The 21,534-nt window shown below is 25.1% G+C and overlaps 1 protein-coding gene across 1 annotated transcript; it reads right to left on the bottom strand.

The window, feature by feature from the left end:
- Positions 1-160: 160 nt before the first annotated feature.
- LOC135931993 (uncharacterized) lies at positions 161-21,524 on the bottom strand. Its single transcript, XM_065469319.1, has 10 exons — positions 21,508-21,524; positions 21,409-21,464; positions 21,248-21,344; positions 15,989-16,093; positions 15,047-15,111; positions 4,611-4,713; positions 3,987-4,065; positions 3,636-3,809; positions 577-693; positions 161-484 (listed from the first exon to the last, which is right to left on the bottom strand). Exons 3-10 carry the CDS (start codon positions 21,278-21,280, stop codon positions 279-281), a joined length of 882 nt encoding a protein of 293 aa, XP_065325391.1. The 5' UTR covers positions 21,281-21,344; positions 21,409-21,464; positions 21,508-21,524; the 3' UTR covers positions 161-278.
- Positions 21,525-21,534: the final 10 nt, after the last annotated feature.

The following is a 21,534-nucleotide window of genomic DNA, read 5'->3' as shown; positions in this document are numbered from 1 at the left end:
AAATTTTTAAATTATATATATTTATATTTTTTTTAAAAAAAATTATATTTTATATGTAATATTTTTTTTATACATTTTATATTGATGTTACACACTTTACAAAATGGCAAAATACACAATTCTCATTTTTTTTTTAGATAAAACTAAATGTCACGTAATGAATTTATTCGGATGTGTCGCATATTCTCAAATATATATTTATTATAAATAAATTTAGAAAAATATATATTAAAATTTAATCTAATCACGAAATTTTTATATAATTTTCGCAGTTGCGATTATTTCTTTCTTGAAAAAAAATCGGTCATAGAGGCTTGTTTTTTGGCACTCGGTTTGGACGAGCTCGTAGCGATTTTCTTTTTATCGCTAATCACGTGCTTGGTCGAATTCTTATTTTCGATTGGTGGTAAAATATTTTCATCTTTTTTGCTTATATCGGGACTTTCTTTTGTTCCTACATGAGATTCCCAAACCTTTTCCGTTACTGATTTTTTTTTTAAAAAAATTTATTTTATTAATTTTATAACTTTAAAATTAACGCTATATACCGAAATGATAAAAAAAAATATATATTACCCAAATATCCTTTATCATTAACGTATGTTTTTGATATTAATTCTCGTTTGCGTTCTTTGATTGGTGACGTTTTTGCCGGAACTTGATCCATATTCGGCGAATCATCGATCTCTTTATCTTTCGAGGGAACGAAAATATATAAATTTATAATTATGACTAACGTTTACGTGCATTAACTCATAGGTAATCTATCCGTATATTTTTTTAGGTAATTTTATTTTTGTTTAGTTATTTAATTTGAATTATTTCATAAGTATTTTTTTTTATGAAAATATCGGTTAAAAAAATGATAGATATGTGTCGGAAGTAAGATGTTATAATATATCTTATATCGATTTTTATTTTGATTAATGAGATTGTTTTTGAAGTGAAATAATTTATTGTTTGCTAACATAAATTTAACTAATTTGGTTTTTATATATATTATATAAAAAAATTATGGGGTTGTCTCAAGGCTAGTGATGCCCCTGATGGCTTTGCTAGAATTGGCCTCTAGCCATTTTAGCCAGATTCCTCCATAAGCAATGAACGAAGGTTTGTAAGCTGCTCTGTGTCGTTGCTTTAGTAGCTTCATGTTCTTTCAGGCCTAATCTCTTTTCAAACTTATAAGTCAAAGAAGCCCTAAATCCACAATTTTGAGATCATTTAAAATTACAAAAAAAAATAAGCTTTGAGGCAGGGATTTAAAACGAAATGAATATCGTTTCAGGTTCGTATAAAAATAAAATATCGGTTCCGCTCGAACCTCTAAAAACCGGTTTGAACACTTTTGTATTCAAACCTACATTCGAATTATGTATAGGAAAAATATTTTTTTATTTTATCATTAATTTAAAAAACACATGTATAAAACCAGGGGTTCGAACCGAACCCAAACGCGGAGATGAAAACCCAGGTTTTTAGGAAAATAATCTGAACATGAACCCCGTTTATAAAATTTTCAAAACCCTGAACCGAACCGGGAATTTTATTTGAACCCAGGTCCAACTGGGTTTAGTGTATTGTTATTAATATATGATATTTGTATAATTGTAAATACAAATATTAATAATTTACTTGACATTTTATAATATTTTCAAATTTCCAATTAAGTGAAGTGTTAATAAATTTTAAACAATTAAATTCATTTACGCCATTTTTTTTTTAATTTTTAACTTATTTTCAAATATTATTAATTAGAGGGAAATGAAAGTGAACAAGTCAAAGTAAAAAATTATTATATTGGATATTGTTAATTTAAAGAAATACAACTAAATAAAATTTTTTAATAAATATATACATGACTATGCTTTGTATTTTTAACTATATTTTGCCTATAAAAAAAATTTTTATACCAAATTTATTCTAGATTAATTATGATTTAAATATAGAATATTTTTTTTTATTAATTCAAAATTTTTTAAACCCGAAACCAACCCCGGGTTCAAAAATATTTCCCTGAACAGTACCCACCTATTTTTTTTAGCCTTAAACCGAACCGGTACAAAAATTTTGCCTAGTTCGCATCCCTGTATAAAACCTTCATTTATTAATTGCACATCATAAAATAATATTTAATTTATAAATATAAAAATAAATATCAATGATTAATTTTAATATGAACAATATTTAACTTTTTATACTTAAATTTATTTTTATTAAGCCGCACAATTAATATATTTTCAAAATTCGTCTCACTCAAATTACATCTATAAGGAGATAGTTTAAATTTGAATAACTTGCCGGCTTGTCAATACGATATCAGATTTGATATGTGATTTATAACAATATTTTGGGTTTAATTTTTCTCTAAGCATTATAATTTATAAGCTTAAAATATTTAAAAAATGTAAAATGACAATATACTTAAGTTTATAAAATTAGGACCGACACTTATCAATCAAATGTGATTGATGATAATCTTTAAAATAAATCAAATATAATTGAAATTTTTCAATATGCTAATAATAACTTACATATTATTTTATATGTATAAAATCATGAGGCTCGAACCGGTTCAGAGGCATTTTAGCGGTTCGATTCAGCTAAAAAAATTTTAGCGGTTTAAGTTCGATAAAAAATACAGGTTTTAACGGTTCGGTTTGGATCCCTGCTTTGAGGTAATCCGGTTAAATTTCAAAGATTCATGGCTACTTCCTTATGATGGCTAAACTTATCATTAAAACTTCTTATTTTTCAAGCATTTTGATCATTTATGTTTTTTTTAAAGAATTTAATAAAATTTTTATATTTGTCCTTATTTTTAAAATATATATATTTTTAATAAAATAAAATACATATATAACCTCAAATTATATTTTTCAATGTTATGTTTCTCATGCCTCACTAAGTGTTGATAAATGGCTCGATTTAAAACGGTTAAGCCAATATTTTAGCCACGAATATTACGCAAGCATGGAGATTTTACTCATAGGTGGAAGAACATTAACGAAGTCCCGAGGACTCGCATAACTTTTTTTGTCTAAAATATTGAGTTAGCCATTTTTAAAAAATTGAGCCATATGATAACACTATGGCTAACAGATAGCCGATAATCCAACTCGGGGAATTCACAACTGGATTTTTTTTTTAAATTTAGGTTTATCATATATTTAAGGTTAAACTAGTATGTAGGATTAGGTGTTCGGGATAGAGAGATATGGGTTAGGGTAAAGTATTTAAAATGGCTTTTAATCATTTTATTCAATATAATTTGCCAACACTGACAGGTAGTGTTGTTAAACGGCTCGTTTTGCGATTTTTTAAAACGGCTAACTATATATTAGCCAGAAAAATTATGCCTAAGCCTCGAGATTTCGTTTATATATGTCTAGACCTTTGTTGCTTCAATGAGCAAAATCTTCAGGTTTGCATAATATTTTTCAAGATGGAATAATGAGTTAGCCGTGGCTCAAAACGAGCCGTTTAACAACACTACTGACAGGTGTCGTATGATTAAAAAATAATTTTCTTTGAGTTGGGCCCATAATTCAAACAGATTTCAACAAGTCCAAAAATACAACAATTTATAAAAAAATAATGTAAAAAATCGGATTTGTAATGTTCCTTATATATATTACTTGGAAGTATTTCTTCGCCGTCGGAAGAACTGAAAGTTGGGTGAGCGACAATCGCTTTTTGAGATTTATTTGAGCCTTTTGTTGATTTATTCTTTGGCGCGCTTTTCTTTTTCGTCTTGTCCTTGTTGGGAATAGTTTGCCGCGAGTGCTTGAAATTGTTTTCGGGTTCTTTATCTTGTCAAAAAAAAATGGAAATATGAAGGAAAACAAGATTAAAAATTTATTTGGAATTATTAAACATTATAGTAATTTAATAATAATAAAAAAAAACATTTTATTTTAGGGTTGGGGCTAACGTGAAACAAAAAAAAAAATAAGCCTCCGATTTAAGAAAATATATATTTAAAAAACCAAATATAGGTGATTCGTTAGCTTGGGACATCGTATCATTGTCGTTTTTTGCTGAATCTGTGGCAAGATGATTTGGTTTCTTTTATAAAAATAAATTAAAGGTTAGCCATTGTTTTTATAATAAACACAATTATCAACAAAATATTTGCTGTTTTTAGTGATTTTCACTGAGGCCCAAGCTAGATGTGCCTGCAACGGGTGGGTCTTTAGACCGACCGCTCATTATACGGGCTGAGATGTAGGGTTCGGTTACAAATTTTAAACGATGGGCGAATGAGCGGGCGGTTTAAAACTTATTTTTTTTAAATTGGTGGAAGAGCGAGTGAATTTAAATATTTTCCTGGTGGATTAATCCGACAGCAAACTTACATTATATTAAAAAGATTATTTTTTTTTATTTCATAATACTTTCCAATAAAATAATTCTTTAAAAATTGGGAGGAGGGGGGAAGGAATGCTCGTTAAACAAAATCTTTAAATAAAATGGCGATTGTGGGTTAATTTTTTTTTAAACAATGGGCTGACTTCGGTTTAAAATAAAAGGATAGAGTCTCGTTCCCCACTAACAAAATAAGTTTTAAAAAAAAAATCGTACGAAATATGATATTTAATAAAGTTCCAAACCTCCTTGTTGACATTATGCGTCAAGTTTGTTTCTGCGGGCGAGGAAGGTATCATTTGCGATTCGTTGGTATAAATAATCTTCTCATCTCTAATAAAGGATTTGCTAAAAGAAAAATAAGGAGTTATATAAAGGAGATAATTTTTAATACTAATTTTATTATTAAAATGTTTTTTTTAAAAAATAAAAAAAAATTAAACGAATGTTTCTCTATTCCATCTTCGGGCAATATTTTCAAAAAAAACTGATATACAATGCGTAGTATATTCCTGTAGCAATTTTAAATGTTAGTGTAATTAATTATAGAAAATCATTGTGATAGATTTAATTGTTAATTATTTAATTATTTTTAAAATTTGTTTATCATAACGATGTGATTATTAAATTATTTATTTGTAAAAATTTGTTTATTTTAATTTTGTTATTGCGATTATCATTATTATTTTGTGACTATTATAAAATATTGAAGATTTTGGAAAATAAAAGCGAGTTTTTTTTTTGTTTGGAAAAAGTTTGTTTTGTTGTCGTAATATTTTTCAAGAAAACCCAAAAAGAGGAATATCAAGTAAAAAAAACATATTTATTTCGTAAAAAAAAGAGTGAACCCCAAAATAAAAGGAAGTAACCGATTTCCATTTTTCCTCATTACCATACCTGGTATAAACATTATACAGAGCAATGATTTTTAACATTTAAACCGAACCCGTCTGAACATGCACCAAAAAATAATATAATTTCCATCGTATCTCTACACTTAGAATCAAATTTTTTGCTAATAAGGCCTCATCAATGGTAAACGCGTTATGTTCAAGCGGCGCGTTATCTATAAAATCAAGCCAATAAAATAGATATAATTTATAAATACGAAGCGAAGCGTTATGATGATTGACGCTGATAAAATTTGAAAGAAAAAAAAACGTAAAAGAATCAGCTGCGATTTCGATAAGCGTTAAATAAGCGCAACGCTTTGAATTTATTAATTATGGTTAACCCGCTAATTAAAGAAAAAATAAATATAGATTAATTCATCTACAAATTTAAAAATATCACTATAAAAAAAATTATTGGTCAAAATCATTTTTTAGACGTATTAAATAAAAAAATAAGCCCCATCTATATGATATAAAAATATTTTTTTCATTTATATTGAATAGTTTTATTTGTATAATTATGTACAAATAAAAGTAATTCAATTTTTTTTATATGAGAATTTTACCATTTTCAAAAGAAAGGGGTAATCTTTTCTTGTTTTTAATTTCTAGTATTTTGTAAAGAAGTATATTACCTATGAGCAGTGGCGTAGCTACGGGGGGGGGGGTGGACCCCCCCTCTTCCCAGAGCAAAAATTTAGAGATACCTAGATACTCTATTAAAAAATATTATAAAAATCAGCTAAATACAGTTGATCACTTCAAATCTCTTATTACAAGTAATATTATCTATTACCTTCAAATATTTACATCATAATTTTAGGTATATCAAGTATCACATTGAAGAAGAATGATAGTAGTCAAAAAAATATTATAGGCTGTATCAATTTAGAATTTAAAGGTTATCTAATGCTTTATTTTAATATTTATTGTGTTATTTTTATAGGAATATCTCGATTAATATTTACACCAAGGGCTAAAAAAAAATGGTGATAACAAACAAAGAAATACATTAAGTCACAACAAATTACTATCTAATAAATGTAATCAATTACTTTATAAATATTTATATTAAAATTTTAGATATATCTAAAAAAATCTACAGAGAATAAATGGAAATGTTAATACCCTAGACTACAATTTACTACTCATGTCAGGTATTAGTCTTATTTAAAATATATTTATTTAAAATCTTATCTATACCCACATATTCCAGAAAAGTAAAGGATAATAGACAACAACAATACTAGATCATCTAGAATCATCACCCACTACAAGTGATATAGTTAATTACTTTATGAGAGACATTATAATTCTAGATATATCTGAATTACTTGGAGAGGACATAAATATGAATGAACTTGATACTTTAGGTTCTAATATTAGTCTTATTTAAATTATATTTATTTAAAATCTTAGCAATACCCATATATTCCAGAAAAGTAAAGGATAATAGACAACCAACTATACTAGATCATCTAGAATCATCACCTACTAAAAGTGATATAGTTTATTACTTTATAAGTTACATTATAATTTTAGATATATCTGAATTACTTGGAGAGGACATTAATATAAATGAACTTGATACTTTAGGTTTCAATTTACCTTCCACATCAGGTATATATAATTTTGTTTTAATATTTAGTCTTATAATTATAGAGATTTGCTATGCCAATTCAGATTTCCCTTATGATATATCAAATTTTGTTACCCAACATATTAAAGAGAAATTATACACATATTCTAAAATATGGAATCCTCCTTCAAAATAAATTCTAAAAAGAAGAGGTTGTCATTCCAACATAAATGGCTAAATCAGTATACATGGCTTAGTTACTCTCAACTTACACATTCAGCATATTGTAAAGTATGTGTAATCTTTGGTCCTAGATATGGTGGGATCAATCGTCAAAAGTTGGGAGAGTTGGTTTTGCGTGGGTTTGTCAAATATAAACATGCAAAAGAGAAATTTTCATCGCACGAAAAATGCAGTTATCATCAGAACTCAATAAAAATGTTAACCAATTTAACGCAAAATGCTAAAGGTATGATTCCAGCTATTGACACGCAACTCTCAAATTTGAAAGCAAAAGGGGCCAAAAATATTCGTAAGTATTAGCAAATTATTATTCAAGCTATCATTTACCTGGGAAGACAGGGAATGCCATTAAGAGGCCACCGAGAAAAGAGTGTTAAATTGGATTATAATGATACATCAGTTAATGAGGTAACTTCAAAGAGTTGCTCAAATCATATTGTCATCTAGGTGGTGATGAAACCTAGTTGATATATATCCTTGGCCTATAATTTTAGTTATATCAATATTATTGTTTTTTAAAAAAGATATTATTTGTTTGGCTATATTTTCTCCTGTACCATTAATAAGTGGAATAAATTGCAAAAAAAATTCACTAATTTTTATGGTGTCCAAGTTTAATATTCCGATAACCAATGACATTTGTTGCTGATTTGAGATATTATTTGTTTCATCTGCAAGTACAGAGAAAAAGGTAGTTTATTAACAATTTTAATTAATTTTTCAACAATAAGATTAGTACATATGTTTATAATTTCATTTTGTATATCGGGAGATATATATATGGCATTATTAGCCACATTATCAAATATCAAGATCAACTTGGTTTCATCACCACCTAGATGACAATATGATTTGAGCAACTCTTTGAAGTTAGCCTCATTAACTGATGTATCATAATAATCCAATTTACCACTCTTTTCTCGGTGGCCTCTTAATGGCATTCCCTGTTTTCCCAGGTAAATGATAGCTTGAATAATAATTTGCAAATACTTACGATTAGTGGTAAATTGTAGTCTAGGGTATTAACATTTCCATTTAAATTCTCTGTAGATTTTTTAGATATATCTAAAATTTTAATATAAATATTTATAAAATAATTGATTACATTTATTAGATAGTAATTTGTTGTGACTTAATGTATTTCTTTGTTTGTTATCACCATTTTTTTTAGCCCTTGGTGTAAATATTAATTGAGATATTCCTATAAAAATAACACAATAAATATTAAAATAAAGCATGAGATAACCTTTAAATTCTAAATTGATATAGCCATATTTTTTTGACTACTATCATTCTTCTTCAATGTGATACTTGATACACCTAAAATTATGATATAAATATTTGAAGGTAATAGATAATATTACTTGTAATAGGTAGAGATTTGAAGTGATCAACTGTATTTAGCTGATTTTTATCATAAATTGTGTTCATCAATTTATGAAACCCCTTTTATTATATCAAATGTTTGTATGAATTATATTTTTTTAAAAACTGTAAATTTACGTCGATATCTTCAAAGGGAAAATATCAACATTGTGTCAGCAATGAATGAAGCCAAGAGGATTCTTAAAATATATGAAGATGCTAAGGTAAATGCCAACAATATTTTTTTACCAATATATGAAAGATGTTTAAGTTTGAGTGAGAAACTTAAAATTAATATTGAGAAACCTAGGCTAATCATAGATGACATGTTAGCTTTGGAATCAACTTTTGATTATTATAATTTTTTTACCATTATTAAAAACAATTATTAACTTTAAATTAAAATTTGCTAAGCATAGCAAAATATTAAAATATTTTAATTTTCTTTTGCCATCATCCTCAGAACAATTAATTATTAACAATAATATAATGCTTAGCATTAAAAAAATTAGTATTTTTTATGAATCCGACATTATCGGTGGATACTAACAGCTAAAATCAGATACTGAAGCTTGGTATTCTGATCTAAGTACCATCATCCCTACAGATCGTCCCAGTAACCCTGTTGAGGCATTACAATTATTTAAGGAAACTTAAACTTAAGAACAAATATCAAAACACTTTTAATAATATTAGCAACACTTCCCATAACTACTTGCACCAATGAGCGGTCATTTTCGACACTGACTCGAAAAAGTTATTTAAGGGCAACCTCTGGCCAGGCGAGGACCAATGGATTGGCTTTTCTAAATAAATATTGAGATCTTAATCTTAGTCCAAATGAGGTCAAAGAGGAAATGGCGAAAGGGCCACTAAGAATTAAGTTAAATATATAAAATATAAAGTTTTTTAACATAGTATTTATAGTTTTTTTTTTAATCAAAAGCAATAAAAATATTTTTTTTAAATAAGCACTTGACATAAAATTATATTTTGTAATTTATAAATTGTTTTACAATAGTTTATATAAAATTTATGTTTTGTTATATATATAAATTTTATTATATATAACATTTATTTTAATCTATAATTTTAATGTGTTATATAATTTGTGTTGCTAAAATTATTAAAAGTGTTTTGATATTTGTTTTTAAGTTTAAAGTTTCCTTAAATAATTAATTGTAATGTCTCAACAGGGTTGCTGGGACGATCTGTAGGGATGATGGTGCTTAGATCAGAATGCCAAGCTTCAGTATCTGATTTTAGCATGTCTAATTCATAAAAAATACTAATTTTTTTAATGCTAAACATTATATTATTGTTAATAATTAATTGTTCTGAGAATGATGGCAAAAGAAATTAAAATATTTTGCTATGCCCAGCAAATTTTAATTTAAAGTGAGTAATAATCGTAAAAAAAAATAACCTATAATAATCAAAAGTTGGTTCCAAAGCTAACATGTCATCTACGAAGGCTGGGCAAAAGGGCCGAAGGCCCCTCGCTCCCAGGCTTTTATATGTGGACCCCCTTTAAGGAAAATTCCTAGCTAAGCCACTGCCTATGAGTCTATTTTTGTTAAAATTTGAATAATTCGTTTTAGGTATATTGGACTATGTAAATCAACCTTAAGGCAGCGTCTAAGTTCGACTTAAATTTTGTTGTTCCTAATTATGAATTATATTCAGAATTAGCAGCATCGACAACCATTTATTTTTTGGAGTTTTTGTAAATGGTTAAATTTGATATAAAATCTAAAAAATCACTATTTTAGGGAAAAGATAATAGAGAATTCTAAAAAAGCTAAGACGAATCGGGACATGCCTAAGGCCGTGTCAATCAAAAAACTTCGTAAAACCAGATCTATCCTTTTGTTTTTTTTTGTGTACCTACTCAAAAAAAATAATATTTAGCACAAAACTTAAGACAGCCCAGCAGAAAAGGGTGCCATAGCTAAAAGGTAAAATCGCCTCGGAGTAATGGAAGCGTTGGACAAGGTCTAAACGCAAAATAAAGTAATAGACGCGTTGGACACGACTTAAACCGTATCGTCCCGTAGTCTCGAATTATGATTAACTTTATACGTTTTGTCGCTTTACGAAAAGGTGAAAAAAGGTGAAATTGGATTTACAAGCTAAATACCATTTTTCAATAATCAAACCAGCATAATACTTTGAGTTTATATAGATAGGAAGTATAAAGGTAACCAATTTTTTTTAAACTATTAATTTAATATAACATGGAGATATTTTAAGCTATTCTAATTACAAAATAATATATTTATAGTATATAAAGGTGCATATTCTAATATCAATCAAAAGGGTCATATTCTACCCAGACCAAATCTGATATGTATTATTATGAGATTTTATTTTCTATTATAATATTAAATTTTAGTTGATCAACTTGCCCATAAATATAGACCGCTCAATACTTCATTCAGTCTTTAGAAAATATTGTACATATTCTCCAATACTAATATTTCAAATATTATCTTAAATAAATTTAAGGTATATCATACATTCAATAAAGTATTATTACTTTAAAAGTATTTTGTAATAATTATTTGAAATTAAGATATAATCTTAGTTAAGGAAAATTATTACTATTTTTTTTAACAAAATATAATTAATCCACTAATACCTGTTTCAGATGGCTATGCCTAACGTAAAAAAGCATAAAGACTATAATAGCTTTACTGCTTACTTTACATGCACAAATAAACCATGCCTTGGACGCTGGATTGTTAATATCATTTATTTACTATGTAGAAGGCACGAGTATATTAATTATTGATAAATTTTATATTAATTATTGATAAATTTTATATTAATATATTATAGATGCAATCTGCCTTCAAGAAAATTATTTTTCTGTAGGATGCAAAAGTAAAACCTCAAATATTCTTTTAATTTATCTTGGAAAAAATTTACAAATCATTTTGATTTATCTTTACAAAATTCATATCATCCTTTAACATTATTTACCTTTTTATTAAAGCTTCCATTTCATATGCAAGTATTGGGTGTCAAAGTAATACATTAATTATATCTTATTTACAAAATATTACAAATTATTCACCATGTAAAAAACAATATATTTACTATATCAATTATAAAGCTATTCATTGATATTCCTATTCTCACCCAAGAAGCTGTTGTCGTGAAAATAATTATGCATCAATTCGATGTAAATATAATATGATTAATACATTTACTATATCAATTATAAAGCTATTCAAGATGATATTCCTATTCTAACCCAAGAAGCTGTTTCAGTGAAAACAATTATGCATCAATTTCATGTAAATATAATATGATTAATACATTTACTATATCAATTATAAAGCTATTCAAGAAGATATTCTTATTCTCACCCAAGGGGCTGTTGTCAGTGAAAACAATTATGCATCAATTCCATGTAAAATTCAATATAAATAATATTCATTATATTAATTTAATTGCAATGATATTCAAAATTAATTTTCTTTTTAATAAGATCAATCATTATTCAATTTTCAAGATTTATTTTTTTTCAAAAAAAGCAATTTATAAAATAATAAATCAAAATATAATAATGACCTTTTATAATCTAATAAGTATTTGTACATTAATGAAAAATTAATATATTATAAATGCCATATAAAAGATTGTAAAGGGAGGGGAATTTTAAATACTCATTTTATAATGACACAAAAGCATATTGATCATAATGATGAAGAAATATATAACACACTCATCACGATCAATATGCTTAAAACAGAACTTATGATAAATAAAAATATCAGTATTAGAAAGACATACATTTTGTGATTTTTTATTTATTTATTAACGTTTTGAATTGCATTTATGCGCATTTTTTATCCAATTATTTTTTTTTCGTTATTCGTATATTTATACTAAATGATACCCTTATAAATAATGTATTGTGAAATAAATATTATTTAATAAAATAAAAATTCTCCTTCAATGCTAATAAATGTGTATCATTGTAATAAGTATAAATCCTAGGATAAAAAATTTATTCAGGGATTTCCTACTAAGTTAGGTAACTTATATATACTAATAGAATCTCAAAAAAATTAATAGATATGAGGAAATCTGATGATTATATAAATAAGAATCCAACGATAAAAAATTTATTCAGGGATTTCCTACTAAGTTAGGCAACTTATATATACTAATAGAATCTCAAAAAAATAAAAGATGTGAGGAAATCTGATGATTATATAAATAAGTATAAATCCAAAGATAAAAAATTTATTCAGGGATTTCCTACTAAGTTAGGTAACTTATATATTCTAATAGAATCTCAAAAAAATTAATAGATATGAGGAAATCTGATGATTATATAAATAAGAATCCAACGATAAAAAATTTATTCAGGGATTTCCTACTAAGTTAGACAACTTATATATACTAATAGAATCTCAAAAAAATAAAAGATGTGAGGAAATCTGATGATTATATAAATAAGTATAAATCCAAAGATAAAAAATTTATTCAGGGATTTCCTACTAAGTTAGGTAACTTATATATACTAATAGAATCTCAAAAAAATTAAAAGATACGAGGAAATCTGATGATTATATAAATAAGAATCCAACGATAAAAAATTTATTCAGGGATTTCCTACTAAGTTAGACAACTTATATATACTAATAGAATCTCAAAAAAATTAAAAGATATGAGGAAATCTGATGATTATATAAATAAGTATAAATCCAACGATAAAAAATTTATTCAGGGATTTCCTACTAAGTTAGACAACTTATATATACTAATAGAATCTCAAAAAAATAAAAGATGTGAGGAAATCTGATGATTATATAATATATAAATCCAAAGATAAAAAATTTATTCAGGGATTTCCTACTAAGTTAGGTAACTTATATATACTAATAGAATCTCAAAAAAATTAATAGATATGAGGAAATCTGATGATTATATAAATAAGAATCCAACGATAAAAAATTTATTCAGGGATTTCCTACTAAGTTAGACAACTTATATATACTAATAGAATCTCAAAAAAATAAAAGATACGAGGAAATCTGATGATTATATAAATAAGTATAAATCCAAAGATAAAAAATTTATTCAGGGATTTCCTACTAAGTTAGACAACTTATATATACTAATAGAATCTCAAAAAATAAAAGATGAGGAAATCTGATGATTATATAAATCCAAAAATAAAAAATTATTCAGCTACTAAGTTAGGCAACTTATATATACTAATAGAATCTCAAAAAAATTAATAGATATGAGGAAATCTGATGATTATATAAATAAGAATCCAACGATAAAAAATTTATTCAGGGATTTCCTACTAAGTTAGGCAACTTATATATACTAATAGAATCTCAAAAAAATAAAAGATGTGAGGAAATCTGATGATTATATAAATAAGTATAAATCCAAAGATAAAAAATTTATTCAGGGATTTCCTACTAAGTTAGGTAACTTATATATACTAATAGAATCTCAAAAAAATTAATAGATATGAGGAAATCTGATGATTATATAAATAAGAATCCAACGATAAAAAATTTATTCAGGGATTTCCTACTAAGTTAGACAACTTATATATACTAATAGAATCTCAAAAAAATAAAAGATGTGAGGAAATCTGATGATTATATAAATAAGTATAAATCCAAAGATAAAAAATTTATTCAGGGATTTCCTACTAAGTTAGGCAATTATATATCTAATAGAATCTCAAAAAATTAATAGATATGAGGAAATCTGATGATTATATAAATAAGAATAACGATAAAAAATTTATTCAGGGATTTCTACAAGTTAGACAACTTATATATACAATAGAATCTCAAGATGTGAGGAAATCGATGATTATATAAATAAGATAAATCAAAGAAAAAATTTATTCAGGGATTTCCTACTAAGTTAGGCAACTTATATATACTAATAGAATCTCAAAAAAATTAAAAGATACGAGGAAATCTGATGATTATATAAATAAGAATCCAACGATAAAAAATTTATTTAGGGATTTCTTAGTAAGTTAAGTAATTAACATATACCAATTAATCATAAAGCAATATATTATATAAACCAATATATATTTATATATCTAAATATATTATAAATAATTATAATTAAATTTTATATATGATGTAAATAAATTATATTAAATTATATTCAATATATAAGTAAATTAATATATAAAATATATTATACTAACTATATTAATAACATTAACTATTATATTAAATTTAAATATATTGATTACATTATTAAATACTACAAACAGAAACAATCATATTTAATTTTTTTATATATCAATTAATTTATAAATATTTAAATTATATTATTTACTTTATTAAATTTAAAATTTCTAATAATTCGTTATTAAATTAATAATAATTATATAAATTATAAAATCTGTCTCATTTGTAATAACCGATAGAAATTTATTGACGGCCATGTTTTAATTTTATATTTTAAAATCTCTCTATTCAACCTTTAGGGGCCATATTGGTCGCCATTTTAGCTTATTTGTCTTTTTGATATTTTTTAATATTCGAGATAGTGGACCCAAATCGACTTAAACGCTTAATAAAAACCAAAATTTTACTTTATAATATCTTCTTCCTTAGCTTTCGATGGCTGATAATCAACGATGTATAGGGTGTCGAAATCCTTTTTATTTTTGTAAACAAAAAAAAACGTATAATTTCCAATGATGGAAGAAGTATGTGGGTAGATCGCCGTTTCTTAAATTCAAAATTTTATGAACTTGTCTAATTTGAACCTACAGAAAACTAAACAATACATATTACGTAATGGGGAAAGGTCTGGTGTGGGTTAAAGTTAGTCTATCGAGACAAATATGTTAAATAGTAATCACAAAGCTGATAATTCAGAGCAGTAACAACTTAGGATTTAATTCCAAATATTAATTTTTCTTATTTTTTTAAATGGTGGCCCCCGATTTTAAGGAAAATTGAAAGCTCTCCGCCATTATTTTCTTCTTTCTTTTTTTAGCCCTTGACTCGATTTTTGTGACATTAATTACTAACCCAGATTGACGATTCATTTATTAAAAAGTGTATACATACATTGAAAGTCAACGCCATTTAAAACGCATTTCGTTATAAATCCCTTCAATGGCGAATTTCATAAGTATGACTTTTAAATGTATTTTAATGAATGAATGAATTTTCAATCTATTGTAAAAATATTAAGGTCGCTTATTCATTGCCTCATTAATATAAAACGCTTCGTTAAAAGATTTTTCATCTGATTAATTGGCTTGGAACTCATATTAATAATTAGTTAGCCGATTTTTTATAAAAGCTAGTAGAAGTTTAATATATAAAAAAATTAGCTTCCGCTAAAGAACGATTTAAAAACCACACAATATATTGGCAAATTCATACTTTCGTAAGTAATCATGTAATTAATAAGCTATAACTGGTGTTGTCCATCCATGAATAGAAGTGAAAAATTATTACTCCGGGAGGAATTAGGAAGTAACTTTTTAACCAAGTATCATTATATATAAGATTAGATTAACCGTTATTTCGTGGTCGGATAAGGCGTAAATGTCTTTCGATATCAATTCATAATTATCGGGTAAGTGGTTTAAGCGATCGGCATCCAATAATGACACTTGATATTCCTGTATGTTATTTTAAAAAAAATATAACAAAAAATATGGGATATATTGCTTCATCTATCCATATTGCGTATTTGCGAATGTCGAATCGGGATATGGACTATATGTGAGATGGGAATATTTCAATTTAAGCTCATTAACCGAATACGACTTAACGGGAAAAAATTTAAATCGTAATTTGGCCGAAAATGTATTCCAGCACGTGATCTGCCTTATGAATTAGAAACAAATTTTCTTTCACGTCTTTGTTTTTTTTTTCTTTCTCTAAATTTATAAGGCAAAGATTAAAAAAAAATATCTATACTAATTTTAGTAGTAGTTTCAAAAGTTTTAATTAGTATAAAATATTCTGAAATTCATAACGTGGTGCGTGGGGTAAGGGCTAGTTTATGGTAAACGCGTATGGTTCAAATTCGAGCGTAATTCGTCGGTAAACAAGAGCGTAGCTGTATAATTTAGCATTTATTTTATTTCGTAAATTACGCTTCGCCCGAAATGTAGGATCTAACTCTATTACACGCTGGTATATATTTCCGGTCAAATGTGATTTTTCATTTTTTTTAAAAAACTCAAAATAATAAAAAAAACAGGGATGAATAAAAAAAAAAAGATCCAAAAAATAAAAATTCAAACCAAGGCTAAAATAAATACTCAAATAAATCCCCGGCCAGTATAAAAATTTAAACCCGGTCCCATGCAGAGAATTTCCAAGAATTGGGGTGCGTTTAACACTTTTTTTAATCAAATTTAATCACTTATCCTAATAATTTTAAAAAAGAAACACAAGTTTTATTATATTTACAAGCTTCTGATGGCTAAATGAAGAAAGGATAGCACAATTTTGTGTGGGGCAGGGTGAGCACTTTTAGGGTACGGCATTCCCTCTCATAAAATTTTATTAAAGATCTTTATATCCAATTCATTGTAGTCCTTTGACATTATTCGAATTTTCTAATAAAAAATATATTTGTGTTTTAACACCCTTTTTTTAAAAAATTCAAAAAATTTTGAATTATCGTTATTTAAAAAAAAAATTATTATCCATATGCCTAATTTTTCTTTCAAATTTTTTAAATCTTTTGGGTAGAGGGGGGATCTCCCTTCTCCCTTGAATAAGGGATGAGGATAGTGTACGATATATATATATATACAAGTTGATATTTATTACTTGCAAGTATAAATAAATTAGAATTTAAAAGGTGATCTTATATTTGTGTAAAATAATATTTCAGTAAATTTAAATGAAGAAAAAAATAACAAAAGAAATTAAAATTACTAGAAATAATTATTAGAGATTGTATAGGAAAAAAATGTTATTATCCTTAAAAAAAAAGTTTTATTTTGCTTTAATTCTAACATAACTTAAATAAAAAAATGAGATAAAATTAAGTAAATAAATTTAATTGAAAATTTTTATTTTTAATTTATAACTGTAAAGCGAATAAAAACCTAATTACAATCATTTTATAATTTAAATATAAAATGTGAATAAAATATATTTAACAATTATCACAAAACCAATGAATTTTGTAAGGTTTTTTTTAAAAAATTTTTGGCATTTGAAGTGGAATCTTGCCTTGTGTTCTTTTGACAATGTTGTATAAGGTTTAAATAACTTTTCCGAGAAAAATAAATGTATTATAATATTTTTATTTTTTTAAGTTTCTATGATATCTGACTGATGATTGTTCAAATTTTTGAGTTTTGCATCACCTAATTTTAAATATTAAAACATTGATATTTTTAAATATTAAGTGTAACCTGCATTTATTTTCTCATTGATTATGAAATTTATAAATTCCATTTGAGAATTGGTTATAATTGGTGTTCTTAGTTAAAATAATAATATAAATTAGTCATCAGCAAATTTAAGTATACCTTTAATACCAATATTACATCTGTCATCTTTAATTGTCTTTTCTATATTAACATTATCAGTGTCAAAATATTTCTTTTTTCTTATATTCCCTTTTTTAGATAATTCTATTATAGATATTAGAGATCTGCAAAGTTGGGCCCGTATTTAAAATAATCGGGTTTGGGCCGGGCCTAATATTTTTAAAAAAAATTCTGCGCCAGGTCGGACCTTGGAAATTTTATTAAATATATCTAAATTTATCAATTTTATATTGAATTTTTTATATAAAATAAAATTTTTGATTTATGTCTTTTATTTTAAGTAATTATAAAAATCAATTTCTATATTTAAATAAATTTGGGCTTGGCTGGGCCGGTAAATTTTTTAAAAATAAATTTCGTGGTTAGGGCTGGGCCGGCAAAACTTTTTTAAAATAAATTTCGGGCCAGGCTAGGTTTGAAAAATTAGGCTGATGCAGATCACTAATAGATATATCAGACTTCCTTAGCTTACCTTGCCTTTTCATTCGTGCTGGTAATTTTAGATTACGAATTTTATAAAAATACGAATTTTATAAAAAAGTATATTTCCTTTGACTGAGAAGAAATTGGCAATTTTTTACATAAGAAAATAACCATTAATACTGTCATGTTTTCTTTGTTCCTCTCTGTCTATAATCATGTCTAGATCTAATTGAAATATAAATATTGCTTCAAATATTTGAATATTTGGTGATTGATCTTGATCTATTATTGAATATTTTTTATAAAGCATATAATTCTTTAAAAAGAACATTTATCTATTTTTTTATGAATTTCTTTGACGCCTTGTTTAGATCTGGCTCAATTTGGATAATTTGTGCATAGATAAAAGTGTGTAAAGGGTGTGCAACCTTTTTTTTCCCGACAATAAAAAACTTATTATAATTCAGACAGATCTAAGCGTAGTTTCAAGAAATTCATCAAAAAATAGGTAAATGTTATTTTTGACTATAATTTTATGCTCTATAAAATAGAATATTTATTATATATGATCAAATTATCCAAATTCATTCATATCTAAACAAAGTTTCAAAGAAATTCATCAAATAAATATATGCACAAATTATCCTAATTGAGCCAGATCTATGCAAGGTTTCAAAAAAATTAATCAAAAAATAGGCATATGTTCTTTTTAAAGAAGAATTTTATGTTCTATAAAAAATATTCAATTTAGATAAAAATCAATCACAAGATATTCAAATTTCGGAAGCTCTGGAAAGTAATATAATACATTTTGATTTCTATTTCTATTTCCATTAGATCTAGATATGATTATAGAAAGAGCGGAACAAAATAAACAGGACATTATTAATGGTAATTTTCTTATGTAAATAAAAATTAATAATTTCTTCTCAGACATATAAAATATAAATTATGAAAAAAATTCTTAATCTAAAATTACCAGCACAAATGAAAAGAGAAGGTAAGTCAAGGAATTTTGATTTATCTATAATAGGATTATTTTAAAAAAGTAAATATAAGTAAAAAGAAATATTTTGATATTTATAATGTTAATATAGAAAAGGCAATTAAAGATGACATATATAATATTGATATTATAAGTATACCTAAATTTGATGACATAGGAAAAGGTATATACCATAATATAATTTATGTAATTATGTTAACTAGGAACACCAATTATAAGTAATTCTCAAATGGAGTTCATAAATTTCATAATCAATGAGAAAATAAATGCAGGTTACATTAAATATTTAAAAATAGAAATGTTTTAATATTTAAAATTAGATGATACTCAACTCAAAAATATGGGCAATCGTCAGATAACTCATATTAACTATAAAAAAAAAATATTTACATTTATTTTTCTCATAAAAGTTATTTAAACCTTATACAAAATTGTCAAAAGAACACAAGGCAACATTCACTTCAAATGTCAAAAAATTTCTAAAAAACCTTCCAAAATTCATTGGCTTTGTGATAATTGCTAAAATATATTTTTATTATCATTGAAATTACTTATTTTTTTTTTCGCGTTACAGTTGTAAATGAAATGAATATTTTTATTCAATAACATTATTTTAAATTTATTTACTTGATTTTATCTCATTTTTTATTTAAGTTATGTTAGAATTAAAGCAAAATAAAGCTTTTTTTGAGGGATAATAACATTTTTTCATATACAATCCCTAATAATTATCTAGTAATAATCATTTCTTTTGTTATTTTATCTTCATTAAATTTACTGAAATATAATTTTACACAAAAATAAGATCACTTTTTATAATTCTAATTTATTTATAAAAAAATTTTGCCTAAAAAATTAGAAACAATTAGATTAAAGTATTAAAATAAAATTATAAGTGAAGGATCATATTATATTAGAATAATATCAGCTGTCTATTTTAAAAACCATGACACAATTTTAGATATGTATCTATTATTTAAAGATAAAATAATAAGCTATTGAAGATTTGATATCATAAGGAATTCATAGAAGAATTTCAGTTGGATCTCAATTTACCAAAGCAATTAAATATTAACAATTTTCATTTTAAAAGTAGGTATGTACTTATAATTTTTTAGATTTACTCACATTGAAAGTTAGCATTTTTTTTAATATTTTCATACTTTTAAAGTTGGTATATATTAGTTTTTAAATTAGGTATCAAAAATATGTCAATAATTTATATTACTAGGATGCATCAATCTGTGATTATATTTGATTTAAAAGATTGTCACTAGCATCAATTATATTTGCAACTGGGTTGTACCTATCCTTGGCTGTTATTATTGCACAATTTTGATTTTTGATGTTTTATATTTAAAATTTAATTGAATGGAATATAATCATAAATGTACTATAAATTGTTTTCTTTCCGTATCCACTTTTATTAAACCCTCTATATATTTTATAGTGCTTATATTTTTTGACAACAATTTAAGTTAATTTGATTTGAATGTGAGCATTAATTAATATTCTATAAATGCTGTGGACCAAACAGGGATAAATATATATACCATACCAGCAAATGAGGATGGGTTTAAATATATTTTAGAGATATGTTTAGCAGATATACTGTACATTAAAGAATAAAATAGCCAGATAAATAACATGATTGTTAATTATTATGATGCATAGTATTTTACAATGTATTTATATTGTATTCAAAAATAAATAATTAAGGCATTACTGAATTTTTATTTTGTAAAAAAAATTATCTATTAATATTTTATTGATTAATAATCTATTTTTACTAAATTTAAATAGTTTAGGCAAATAAATAAAATAATTACCTGATTCTTATCATTATAATGACCATATATCATATATGTTATAAAAATCTCTGAACCAATCAATTTTACATATTTTTGACAAAATACCTTCAAAAATCTAAATTATATTTTTTTAAAGGAATACAATGCAATTAAAGAATGATAAATATTAAATTTATTACTCATTTAAAAACTTGTGATTTGTATCATAATTCTTTAAAAGCCATTTAAAGGTAACCTTATAAAATATTAAATAAAAATTATGATAAATACTTATTTACAATTTGATGTTCCTTTATTATTAAATC

Source organism: Gordionus sp. m RMFG-2023, chromosome 1 (genome assembly GCF_954871325.1).
Source record: "Gordionus sp. m RMFG-2023 chromosome 1, tfGorSpeb1-WG-v2, whole genome shotgun sequence".
In the NCBI taxonomy this organism is placed as follows: Eukaryota; Metazoa; Nematomorpha; class Gordioida; order Chordodea; family Parachordodidae; genus Gordionus; species Gordionus sp. m RMFG-2023.
This window is presented reverse-complemented; position numbering and strand designations above follow the sequence as displayed.

Coding starts and splice junctions, on each gene's coding strand:
- LOC135931993 (XM_065469319.1), bottom strand. CDS start 21,280: ATGATATATGGTCATTATAATGATAAGAATCAG. Junction 4,066..4,610: donor CGCATAATGTCAACAAGGAG/GTTTGGAACTTT, acceptor TTTTTATAAAAG/AAACCAAATCATCTTGCCAC. Junction 485..576: donor TAATGATAAAGGATATTTGG/GTAATATATATT, acceptor AAAAAAAATCAG/TAACGGAAAAGGTTTGGGAA.